This window comes from Onychomys torridus, chromosome 12 (genome assembly GCF_903995425.1).
Source record: "Onychomys torridus chromosome 12, mOncTor1.1, whole genome shotgun sequence".
In the NCBI taxonomy this organism is placed as follows: domain Eukaryota; kingdom Metazoa; phylum Chordata; class Mammalia; order Rodentia; family Cricetidae; genus Onychomys; species Onychomys torridus.
In genome coordinates, this window is record NC_050454.1 from 23,524,322 (window position 1) to 23,537,816 (window position 13,495).

The following is a 13,495-nucleotide window of genomic DNA, read 5'->3' on the forward strand; positions in this document are numbered from 1 at the left end:
TGAGCAAGTATTGCAGCAGAGAGGATGTGACAGAGTAGAGATGTCCATTCTGTAGAGACCAGAGAGAGAGTCACACTATGTAAGCTTGAGAAAATTACTGAACCCCTCTGTGTCTCTGTTAATTCTTAAAGGGAAGATGCCCATATCTTCTCTCAAGAGAGACTGTAAACATTAACAAATGTCACATGGAAAGTATTAGTGTCTGCCTAGCACCAGAAATATCCAGGAAGTGCTTCTTTTTGGAAGGGGGCTAAATACTGAAGGTGTTTTAGTTTTATTATGTTTGTGGTTTGATTAATTCAATGTCTTTAAGGAAAAGGAACAAATAGTTCAATTATGTAAATCTTTTTTAAGTATTTCTCTTATTTTTGAGATTCTAATACAAATGCACCATTTCCCACTTCCCTTTACTCCCTCCAACCTCTCCTACCCCTTTCTCTCTCCAAAATTCACACCCTCTCTTTTCACCAATTATTGCTCCATGCATCTACGTACATGTATTTATATATAAATATTTCTATATATCGCCTGCTCAATCTGTATAATGTTACTTGCATGTGCGATTCCAGGTGTTGTGTGGCCTTTTGGTATTGGATAACCAGTTGGTGTGCCCTTGCCTGGGGAGATTATTTCTCCAGCTCTCAGAACTCCTTAGTTTCCTATAGCTCTCTGTGTGATGCTGAGGCCTCCCGGTCCTTCCCTCATCCACTTTAGCTTGTCTATTGTTGTTGTCCTTGCTGAGCTCATGCTAGACAGTCCTGTGTGTGAGATTTTGTGGGTTGAATGTCCAGGTGCACCGAGGAACTGAATATGTACCAGATGTTGACAGTTTGTCCGTTCTGTCTTTCTGACTTTTAAGTTAGATCACACAGTCATCCTAAACGGGCTGGGACACACCAAAAAGACCAGGATGAATCAATACTTTATGTGAAATTCAATCTTCTTCAAATTCACAAGCAATGTTGTATGCAGTGTATCTTAAGAGACCTGGGCTAGCAGTAATCTGTAGCCCCACCCCCACGGTATCTGTAATATATGCACACACACATGTGCCATGGGGTACGGAAATCAGAAGATGTCAGATGTCTTACTCCATCACACTCTGCCTTATTCCCTTGAGTCTGTCATTGGATTTAGAGCCACATAGACTGATAGCCACCAGACCCTAGCATTCCGTCTTAGATCTCCATGGCACTGGGGAGATAGGCACTCATCCAGCCCTATACAGCTTTTGACCTGGTTGTTAGAGATTCGAACTGAGATCCTCAAACTTGCCCTGCAAATGCTCTTCCCCACAGAGCCAACTCCTTCACGTCCCTTCTTTTCAGTCTCTCCTTCCATGCACTCTTAAAACATTCTTTGTGGAGCTCACCAGCAATCTCCTAGTCACCAAGTCCACCAGATGATTGGCAGTTGTAGCTTCTTTCTCTCTTTACCTTCTCACACCTTCCATGAACAACAAAAGCCACATGCTAGGTTTTACACTGGAGCAATGCTTCCCCAGCAGGAAAGTTTTTCTGCACCCTCCTCCATTTGAGATTGAGCAGCGTCCAGTTTTTTGGTTATTACAGCTAGTTGCTACATCATGGACACTGTTAAACATCAACAATGCATAAGACATCCTGCAAAACAAAGAATTACCAGCCCAGTTGTTCATAGTGCCACGGCTTTATGCATATAATTGCATTTGGTCTTCACAATAACCCTATGAAGTGGGCATGATTTATCCTCAGTCTGCTGATGAAACAACTGTTCTATCATTATGAATTATTTGGAGAGTGATTATTAGGTTAATAAATTCTTCAAACTCCCAGCTTCTAGTTCACTATCTGCTAGCACATCGATCAGAAGGATAAAGAGGGGAAAACAACCCAGCTCAGAGTTATATAAGAAATCCTCATTTAAAAAGGGGGGGGAAAAGACTTAAGGAGAAAAATAAAGGGGGAATAATTAGCCGAGAGGCAGGGAGCATTGTAGCATATCACACTCTCTCTGCATCCTTTTATCTCTCACACCCAAAACTCTGGATCAACCCACCTGCTGCTAGGGGGAAAAAAAAAACTAAGACCGGAAGTAGTACAATGTGAAAACACAAGCCAGAAATCCATGTAGTTGTGCTTCCAACACCAGGTCCAGAACTGATTTGGGGAAGTGAGGACTGCCCTTCTTACAATTAGCCCTTGACATTCCCTGTTAAGGGACACTGTTAAGTAGCTGTCAGCCCTCTGGGCCAAGCACAAAGCCCAGCAACACAGTGACAAGAATCCCATGGCTTTATGCTTTCCTTCTTACTTGGCAGGTGAGAAGAAGCTAGGGATCCATTAAGCAGGTGCACACTCCAGGAGGAGGAAAGGCTGGCCCCGCCTTGAAGGTAGCCCTGCTGTGAAAGGAAAGGTATGCTGAGCCTGAGCCTGAGCCTCCAAAGGCGACTATCCTTGAACAATCAGAAAGCACTGTGTTTTCCCAAAAGCTCTTGGCAGCCACGATGTTGTCTCCAGGGTAGCGGCTGCCCTTCTCCTAATAATAAGGAAATTATAATTATTACCAAGAATTATTATTATGTGTTAAAAATATATCGACTGCAAACAATGTGCTGTGATAAAGAACATTTTTTAAGTAATTCTCTGAATGCATTCCAAGTTGGTCACCCTTTTCTAACATTTCTTCGTTTTAATACTTGTTTCAGACAGAAATGTTTGAAAGTGAGGTGTAAAATGATCGCCACGATTAAGTCAACTGTGTGATTCTAGAAAAGCTGTAGGTGACAAAAATTGAAAGTAAACCCCGACCACCACCTTTAGCCTGTAGTTTTCTCCCGTCCCAACCGGCCCCACAGTCCCACAGCCGCTTATAAAATAAGGCTTATATTAATTACAAACTGTATAGCCTATGGCTCAGGTTTCTTGCTAGCTAGCTCTTATAACTTAACCCATTTCTATTCATCTATAAGTTGCCATGTGGCCATAGCATTACCAGTCTGCTGGCATCTTCCTGCTGCTTTGGCAGCGACTGGCGTCTCCCCCAACTCCGCCTTTCTCTTTCCGGTCTCTTTCCTTGGATTTCCCACCTGCCTCTAAGCTACATTGTCATAGGCCGAAGCAGCTTATTTATTAACCAATGGGAACAACATATATTCATAGCATACAGAAAGACATCCCCCAGCAACCACCAGCTTCCACTCCCACTTAAACTCCCACCTCTTGAAACCATCACCACATGGGGAGTTAAGACTCATAGACAGATTTATTTATGACCACATAAATATCTGGTGTTGAGAACCCAGAGTTCTTTCTTTAGGACTAGTCCCTACAAACCGGTGTCATGAGAAGCCGGTAGACTCAGGCATCTTTGCCTCCAAACCCAAACCTCCTTGGTTTTTTTTTTTTTTTTCTTTATTTTTTTAGCAGTCTCACTATGTAACTTTGGCTGTCCTGGAACTCACAGAGATTCACCTGTTTCTGCCTCCAAAGTGCTGGGATTAAAGGTGTGTGCCACACTCCTGGTTCAACCCTGCATGATTTGAGGGCTTATTTTCCTCAGTGGAATGGTAACAAGACAGTAGCTATGGTTTCCAAATGCTAAAAGGCAAAACTAAGAGAATTAGAAGACCATAGGACTTGAGATACATTACTCATGTCTTTGGAGTAAATCTCCCAATTTGAAAGCAGGAACATCAAGCTGGGTTAAAAGAGATTGAAAATCACTCATCGCTGGCCCATGGGTTTTGGTGGGTACTAGGGGACTTTATAGAGATTAAACATTTTCAAATGGTAACTACTCCTTTAAGATTAGGAACTTTCAAATAAATTTCTACATGTGGAATACCCATAAATACAAAAAAACAAAACAAAACAAAACAAAACAAAAAAACTGCTGTACTAAACTCAAATACTCCATATTGTCTTCTATAATCTAGTCTCCAAAACCCATAATTCCCTATGTAAAATATGAGAGAGAATGGGATACTGAAGAAAGTTACAAGAGACTAACAGAGATTGGGAGGGGGGTGTAACTATATCTGTAGAGGTCGGAGAAAGAAAAACAGAAGATGAGGGAAGAGAGATGACTTGGTGGGTAAGAGCACTTACCACACAAGCATTAAGACCTGAGTTCAGATTCCAGCATCCACAGAAAAAGCTGGCTGTAGCCATATGCACTGTGAGGGGCAGAGGCAAGAGGATCTCTGAGTTTCTGGCTGCATGCCTAGCTCCAGGTTCAGAGAGAGACAGACAGACAGACAGACAGAGACAGAGAGAGAGACAGAGAGAGAGAGACCCTGTCTCAAAGGAATAAGTGAAGAAACATGGAGCAAGAGGTTCAACATTGTCCTCTGACTTCCACATGCACACCTAGGTACCTGCACTCACATATACACATGTTCAGACATCACACACACACACACACACACACACACACACACACACACACACACACACACTACACTGTACTCACCTACAAACACACACCCACAAATATGTTTTTATTAAAAATTTGAAAAGAAAGGAAACTAAGATGAACAGGCTGGTAAGGAAAAAAAAAAAAAAAAAAGCCAACACAGTACTTGCATAAAGCATGGCTTCCAAAGTCTAACACACGAAACAGTTCTTTCATAAGCCCATCATGGTGGTTCATGCCTATGATCTCAGCATTTGGGAGTCTGAGGCAGTAGGATCACCTTGAGTTTAAAGCCAGCTCAGCCTACAGATGGAGACCCTATCTCAAAACCCCCAAAATAAATAAATACATAAAATAATTCTGTTCTTTTCGTGTGGGGCTGGAGTCAAACCCAGGACTGTGATTTGTGTCATTGCCACTGAGCTATAATGACGCCTTGAGAATTATTTCCCCTACGCTTGGAGTGAAAATCTCCGGAAATGCGCTCTATCATTCCTCCGTTTTATAGAGGAGAAAACTGGAGCTCAGAGAGAGAACATGCCTGTGGTCCCAGAGCTAGGAAATGTCCAGAATTCTCACACTGCAGCAGCTTCATCCCACACTGCAGAGTGCGAACATGATTCTTTCAGTCACCCACACAAGCTGTCAAAGCTCACATCCCTCTGCTTCAGGGCTGCCTCATTAGACTCCAGCTGTGCCGGCCTTCCTGCTCCTCTCCCCACACTCCTGCTCCTCTCCCCACACCCCTGCTCCTCTCCCCACACCCCTGCTCCTCTCCCCACACTCCTGCTCCTCTCCCCACACCCTGCTCCTCTCCCCACACCTGCTCCTCCCCCACACCCCTGCTCCTCTCCCCACACCCCTGCTCCTCTCCCCACACCCCTGCTCCTCTCCCCATACCCCTGATACTCACCCCACACCCCTGATACTCACCCCACACCCCTGCTCCTCTCCCCATACCCCTGATACTCACCCCACACCCCTGATACTCACCCCACACCCCTGCTCCTCTCCCCACACTCCTGCTCCTCTCCCCACACCCTGCTCCTCTCCCCACACCCTGCTCCTCTCCCCCACACCCTGCTCCTCTCCCCACACCCCTGCTCCTCTCCCCACACCCCCTGCTCCTCTCTCCACACCCTGCTCCCTTCCCATTACCCCTGCTCCTCTCCCCATACCCCTGCTCCCTCCCCCACACTCCTGCTCCTCTCCCCCACACCCTGCTCCTCTCCCCCCACCCCCTGCTCTCTCCCCACACCCTGCTCCTCTCCCCACACCCTGCTCCTCTCCCCACACCCCTGCTCCTCTCCCCACACCCTGCTCCTCTCCCCATACCCCTGCTCCTCTCCCCCACCCCTGCTCCTCTCCCATACCCTGCTTCCTCTCCCCCATACCCTGCTCCTCTCCCCACACCCTGCTCCTCTCCCACCCCTGCTCCTCTCCCCACACCCCTGCTCCTCTCCCCACACCCTGCTCCTCTCCCCATACCCCTGCTCCTCTCCCCACACCCCTGATACTCACCCCACACCCCTGCTCCTCTCCCCACACCCCTGATACTCACCCCACACCCCACTACTCACCCCACACCCCTGCTCCTCTCCCCACTCCCCAGCCTCCTCAAGGCACCCCTGCTCCTTCTGCTTGGACCACACTCCATCAGGTATCTGTGATGGTTGTTTCTTTACCTCTGCCAGCTTTGACTTAATTGCTAATATACCCATGGAGGCTTCCTAATGACACCAGTTAGAAATTGTTTCCAAATGCTCACCCACATACACACTATCCTCAACCACTCCCCAACTCCCATTTCTGATTTACTTCTCTCCAAAATGTGTATCATCACTGAACAGGAGTTATTTTGATTATTATATCCCCCCCATAGACACTTCATAAAGGAGGAATTGTTTATCTATCTGTTTCGCTCCTAGATGTATCTCTAGTTCTTACTGAACTGCCTGATATTATATAGGAAAAGTTCCATGAATATTTGTAGACACTGACATTTTAAACTGTATCTGCATACCATATCCCAGCCTCAGAGAGTCTGATCTAATCCACATTGTTTTCTGTCTTTTCCTAGGAACATTTAGGAGTCCCTTTCCTCTGTCTGAGCCATGGCACCTCTGAGCCAAATAAGCAACCACATCAACTCCACCTGTGGAGCAGAGAACTCCACAGGTGTCAACCGGGCCCGCCCACATGCCTACTATGCCCTGTCCTACTGTGCACTCATCCTAGCCATCATCTTTGGCAATGCCCTGGTATGTGCAGCTGTGCTGAGGGAGCGTGCCCTGCAGACCACCACCAACTACCTAGTGGTGAGCCTGGCTGTTGCGGACCTGCTGGTGGCCACGTTGGTGATGCCGTGGGTGGTGTACCTGGAGGTAAGTGGGCTCATGGTACGTGCTGCTCCGGAGTGGGTAGATTCAGGATACCCCTTGTAGTGCTCAGGGGACTGGGGAAGAAAGGAGAACTGCTGGCTTTCCCCATTTAGTGAAGGAGCTGATGCTTGAGGAAGCTCCTGAGAACCAGAGGCCTGGGAATGAGTCTGTGCCTGTGGGTCTGGGACTGGACTTGAGTGAAGGGGCCATACCTAAATATACTCTTTGCACCAGTCATGTTAGTGATGGAGGGGCATCCTGATGAGCATCTTCATCCAGGTTCAGTGTATCTGTGATGAGTGGTACAGGGCAAGGGGGAGAAAAATATTTCTAATGGACAAGAGGAGCGTTAGAATAGTCAGTAAATAGACCAGTTCTGTTTCTCTCCCTCCCTTCTCCCCTCCCCCTCCCCTCCTTCCTATCTGTTTCTGCTGTCCTTCATCTTGGCTCTTTCCTCCTGGGTCCTGGATCTCCATAGATTCTGCTACCAAAGGCTCAGACTAAACCTTCAAATTTAAATTTTCCATGCCTCCATTAATAGTACAAAGCCCTTGCCGTTCCGATAATGCAGCAGACTCTGGAGAATTAATCTTGGGAGGAACATTTCTTAAATTTGGAAGTATTTTCATTTAAAGGTGCAAAATAAAGTCAGAAGGTGATCAAGACAAAACATCCATTTGCTAACAAGGAAATCAGGGTACCTACATCTGTTCAAGCAACACGCATCCTTACCAGGAAAACATGCAATTATTGAAGAGCTGTTTTAAACGCCTTAATATGCTATTAATATTTCTCCTCTGTACTGAGTGTCACTCTAAAGAGATATCCAATGAAGGATCAAAATGATGCTATGATTAAGAGAAATTAAGATTCATCAAATTAATATTTCGGTTAATATTAATAGTGAAGGTGACAGTTAATTAAGTATGACATATCACGGGAGAGTAAAAGCCTTGAACACAGACTGCCTATGCTGGTACCCGTATTAAACAGTGACTGCATACTAAAATTAGACTTACGAGTGCATGTGGGGGGCACATGAGAAAATAAATGAATAGGTATAGAAAGAACAGAAAAAGAAGAAAAACAAGCAGGCTGATTGAGATAGTTCCAAGGGGGAAATATGTATTTCCTCCTCCCAGTTAGGATAATCTTGATGGTGAGAGATCTTATAATTATCTTGACTTTTCTGTCAACCCATTATGCTAAGTCATCCTTCGTGTTGAGGCAATGTCTTGCTCTTCTCCTGGAATCATGCTACTTGCTGTAAAGGGGATGAACTATTTATTATTTGATAGCCAATGATAAAGAAAAAGGAGTTCAAAACACGCACTATTTCTGTCCAAAAAGATGAGACATGTACCACAACCCCATGCAGCCTTGTAGCAGCCACACCCTGCTAACCACTACAGTTCAGGGATTCTTTGGCCCTCTAACAAGATGATTCCTAGAAAGAAATGGATGCAAAGAAGTTTCACTCAAATAAACATTTCCATTTATCTATAACAAAATGAGGCATTTGATATCTTTAATAAAGTGATGTTGACCAAAGAGAGGGACTCTTGGGCTGGCCTTTTATGATTGCTTCCGGAAGTCTGGTTGGATCAAAGTGGAAAATTTCTGTACATACTTATTTTAAAAATGGACATTGTGATTTCTCTGTACTAGAAGGCCATGGCAATCCCCTTCTAACCACAGCTGCCAATATTAGTGATGTCGCCAATCTATGTTCGAACACAAGAGCAACCAGGTTTGCAGAAAACCATAAGAAACCTGACCGAAGGCCTTAACACTCTCTGGGGTGGTATCTATGTGTTATCTCCCATGAAAAAAGGCTGCGAGGGAGCCTCTTAGCCATTCTCTTTTCCAAAAACTAAACAACAATGAAAAGCACCAGCAGGCTGTGCAGGGCACTTTTCAGTGAGGCAGCAACATGGTGGATGAAATCTACATTCATCTAAATACATGGAGAAGCAGAGACATGTCCTCACTGAGAACTGGGTTGGCTCTGGAAGTCACTTTTTGCTCTTGCCACCTTGCCTCAAGGCTCTAGTGACTAGAGTCTAGCCAATGCAATTCAATATCTCAAGAGTATTTCTCTAGTAGTCAAGGGTCTATCTTGCTGAAGCACAGGGTAAGACTTGAAGCAGCCAATATTCAATTATGATATGACTGTGTCCCAGAAAAAAGCCAACTGCTGTGCTTATTAAGAGTCCTGAAGCCGGGCGGTGGTAGCGCATGCCTTTAATCCTCGGGAGGCAGAGCCAGGAGGATCTCTGTGAGTTCCAGGCCAGCCTGGGCTACCAAGTGAGTTCCAGGGAAAAGGCGCAAAGCTACACAGAGAAACCCTGTCTTGAAAAACAAACAGACAAACAAACAAGAGTCCTGAAGATGGTGCAGTTTGAATGCTGTTCTAGTAATTACCATCCACACCTAAGAGGAAAGGGTGTGGTGTGGACCAAAGATGTTGCTCTTGGCTTAAGGACCAATTGATGTGAGAGCCCTCAGAAGAAGGACACATACAAGAAGGAATCTATCTGAAAGCCAGAAGACTCACACAGTCCATAGTCTGACTTAAATGTATTCATCTTTTCCAAAGCAAAATGGACCGACTTTCTCATAGCAACACGTACGAGTTGGAGGAGGTGTTTGTGTTGTAAATATCAGAAAGCTTGACTTACTGTGATTCAGACAACAGGGGTTATTTTTGTCCCAGGCCAGAACTCTAGAGGAAGGTAGCTGTTGGTGTTATTTAGCGGCCCTGTGGTGTCATCAAGGCTCATGCTCTTTGATCTGTCCTCTTGGCTCTTTTGACAAGTTACCCAGTTTTCCACACTATGACAGAGCAGCTGGCAAAGCGGCAAGCACCAAGTCAGTGTCCAAACACAAGATGGATGGGGCTGGTGGGGGGGGGTCGGAGCGGGGGGGTCAAGGGGGGAGTGGGGGGAAGGGAGGAGTTCTGAAACAGCTCAGCTTGAATCATCTCCCCAAGGGGTTTCATTCTAACTGGCCAGAACTGAGTCATGAGCTGGACAACGCCAGAAAAGGAAAAGTTAAAGTTTAAGTTTGTTTTTTTTTTTTAAAGAAAACACAGAGGGTGAAGAATTGCTACAAAGAGGGTAATAAATTATCATCCAACACTGCCTCTGTTGGAATTCCCACCACCATTCCAACACAAGGTCACTTTATGAGAGTGAGTCAGGACAGGGCATCCAAAGATATGAAATTACATGAATTAAATGGGGATTGCAATGCTTTTTATGTTGGGCTGGCATTGGTTTCAACTGTCATCACCTAAGAGGATAGTGAAAAAGCATGATCTGTAAGTACACCCATCCAGAAAATTTTAGTTGTAAGAAAGAAAACTCAACTACACTCAGCTTAAATTCTAAGCACAATGAATTGGCTCCCATTTTAAACAGACCTGTGGTAGTGTGGGCTTCAGGCATACTTTGATTCCAACTCTATTTCTCTGCCATCCTTCCGGCTCTGCCTTCTTCCATACAGACCTCATGCACAGGCAAAGTGAAAAGCACAAGCCTCACATGCGCACACCATACTATCCACACAAGGAGGAAATCCACTCCCCCAAAATTCTGGAAATCTCAAGAGGCGTTCGGTTGGACTGGCTTACAACACAGGACTTTCTCTGAACTGATCACCAGTCAGAACTGGTTTAGCATAGTTTAGAACTGTGTCCCTTCCAAGGAACACATCAGTAGCTCAGGGTTCTCCTGCATTCCCAGTGGAACCAAGGGATGGCTGAAAAGAAGGCGTCCTCAATGTGAAGCACAGTCAAGCTGTCCTAAACTCCATCTTCCTCCCTAAGACACACAGGAGTGTGCCCTCTGGAGGCGCATAACAGGAGACCAGCAACAGAACTACCCAAGTGTTCTCTGTCCTCTGTCTTGTAGAGATATTCAGGACAAAAAAGTACCTGGGTGACCTGGCAGATTGTATTCCAGAGGGTCCCTAGCTTAGCTGTTTCTTTAATTCGGTTTTCATCATTTTCCGGGACACTCTTTTCTATAGAGGGCTGTGGCGTTCTATCTCAGATTAGCTCTCAGGTTTCCAATTTCCTGCTTTGCAGCGCTGCAGTCTGGAGCGCTCTCTTCAAGCACAAACATCCTCCTTGGTTCTACTTGGTTAAGCACCTTTTGTGATACTCAGTGCAGTTTTATAAGGCTGGAGAGGGGAAGAAAGAATGCAGGAGATGTTTGAAATACAAACAGTTCTCACTACCGATGGTCTGACATAATTTTTTTCATCTTTATGGTGGTATGAAAGTAATTCACGTTCAATAGAAAGCACACTTCAAATTTCGAATTCCGATCTTTTCCTAAGCTAGCTACACAAAGCACAATACCCCCAAGTGTGCCAAGAAGCATCAGGAATCACAGCTCCCATTCAGTCCCATGACCCCAAGAGGAAATCCTACTGCATTGGCCATGTGCTGCTAAGCTGTGCTTAGCATTTTCAACTTATAACACTTTCTGTTAGGCTTATTGAGAATTAAATCTCAGTTTGGGCAGGAGAAAAGAATCCAGGAATAAGAACTGTTGACGAGCAGGAAAAGTGACCCACCCCCTCCAAGGGGTTATAGATGGTTAATGATTACTGGGGGTGAGACATTTTCTTCAGTGGTATAGCCATTTGGTGAAGTGCCCATCCATCTGTAAATAACCCTTCATCCACACTCTCGTAAGCAAATCTAATAAAAGCTCATTGAGTCATACACACACACACACACACACACACACACACACACACACACACACGACATGAAAGAAATATAGTGGGTTCAGGCAGGGACATGCCACAGGAAAAAAAATAGCCTGAATTAGAGGGCAAGGAAAGAAAAGAACAGGAATATGTAGGAAACGGAAAAGTCTTTGGACCTTGAAATGATATCAATTATTAAAAATAAAGCTTTCAAAGAAGAGTTGAACCTTAGTTCAAAAGCTGATAACAATTTAATACCTCCCATTGGAAAACAAAACTCACAAACCCTGGATTTGGTAAAAGTGATAGGCTGTTAGAGCCGGACGAGCTTGGAGATGACCGTCCTCTCTGAGGTGTGATAAAAGCACAGGAAATTCCTGGCCATATCTGAATGATAGACGGGCACTGGAGCCTATGTTCTAAACATACTCCTCCATGATGCTACATGCCTCAGCTCTGGGCTGAGGTTTACCTCCCAGCTAAACCTTTATTGCAACTTCATGCCAATGAAATTCACCATTGGGTTGAACGCAGCTCCGCCATGCAGGGATTTCCAGGAGGTTTCCACAAGTCTGGAGTCTCTGCAATAAAACCCCACCCCTAGTTCCACCAACCCCAAGTGACTTGTACAACTACTTGCCAGCTCCCCAAACAACATCTGAGAATGAGAAATCACTAATTTCCTGCATAACCGATGGCGAAAGCATATCCAAAGATGTAAAAAGTCCTCATTTATAACCCCATTTTGCCCCCACAGCAAATCCACTTTAAAAAAAAAAAAAAAAAAGTGAAGCCGGGTAGTGGTGGCTTTTAATCCCAGCACTCGGGAGGCAGAGGCAGGCGGATCTCTGTGAGTTCGAGGCCAGCCTGGTCTACAGAGCAAGATCCAGGAAAGGCGCAAAGCTACACAGAGAAACCCCCGTCTCAAAAAAAAACAAAAACAAAAACAAAAACAAAAAGTGAGACAGGGAGATGGCCCACAGATTAGTAGTACATAGCACTGCTGCTCTTCCAGAGGACCTGAGTTTGGTTCCCAGCATCAACATTTGAGAGACTCACAACCACCTGTAACTCTAGTTCCAGGAGATCTGATGCCCTCTTCTGAGCGCTACAGGAACTGGCTTATTCTAAGGCACGTACACACATACATACATACATACATACATACATACATACATACATACATACACACAATTTTTAAAGATTATAAATATGACAGTAGAAAGAAGTAATTTTACTTCTGCTTCCTGGCTATTTCTCCCAAACAGTTCAAAGCCTATCCCTCCAGAGCCGGCATCCCCATAACCCACTGTCTTAAGTCTCCCTGTATTCCAAAGGAAATTTAAAAACAAGGATCAGTGTAGGGAAGTGGATGTATTTACAGTCTGCCCAAGCCACTGGCAAAAAGAACCTGATTTCTTTCCAATGTCTGTGACACAGTTCTCACAATTCACACAAATCCTTGAGACAAAAAACCTAGAAGATACAGATTCAGCAGTGAGACAGGTTAATTGGTCCTTTCCTGACACAGGAGGACTGAGTCCCAGACTGTCTGCATTGTCTCCAGTACTCAGCAGGCTGCTTCCATTCTCAGTGTGAAGATCTGATATATGTGTGTGTGTGTGTGTGTGTGTGTGTGTGTGTGTGTGTGTGTGTGCGTGCTATGTTATTACAGCCCTCTCCCCATCTCTTTCTCTGTCCATTCCTTATTCTTCAAGAAGCTGAGATGTTATGGCATCTATTATTGACTGTACAGATATCCAAAGATTTCCTGAAATACCCCTGAAAGAATTGTAATGGTGCAATGCTTATGGAAGTCTGGCTAGTGTCAGGTAACCTCCACACAGCCCTGATCACCTCTTGGCTTTAGTTCTTTGAAAAGCTGGTATATGTGGTTTCAGGCTTTGTTGAGCTCTTCATTACTCAAGTTGATTTTTTAATAATTTATTTATTTTATGTGCATTGGTGTCTGCCTTCATGTATGTCTGGGGTCCCCT

General features: G+C 44.9%; 1 protein-coding gene across 3 annotated transcripts in view; it reads left to right on the forward strand.

The window, feature by feature from the left end:
* The first annotated feature begins 6,493 nt into the window (after positions 1 to 6,493).
* Drd3 (dopamine receptor D3) overlaps positions 6,494 to 13,495 on the forward strand; it is a 55,659-nt gene continuing 48,657 nt past the window's right edge. For 2 of the 3 annotated variants that reach the window (XM_036203891.1, XM_036203892.1), the window contains exon 1: positions 6,510 to 6,779. In XM_036203891.1, the coding sequence (XP_036059784.1) occupies positions 6,510 to 6,779 (270 nt within the window). Of the gene's footprint in view, positions 6,780 to 13,495 lie in introns of all 3 variants that reach the window. The other variant, XM_036203890.1, reaches the window with a different exon arrangement.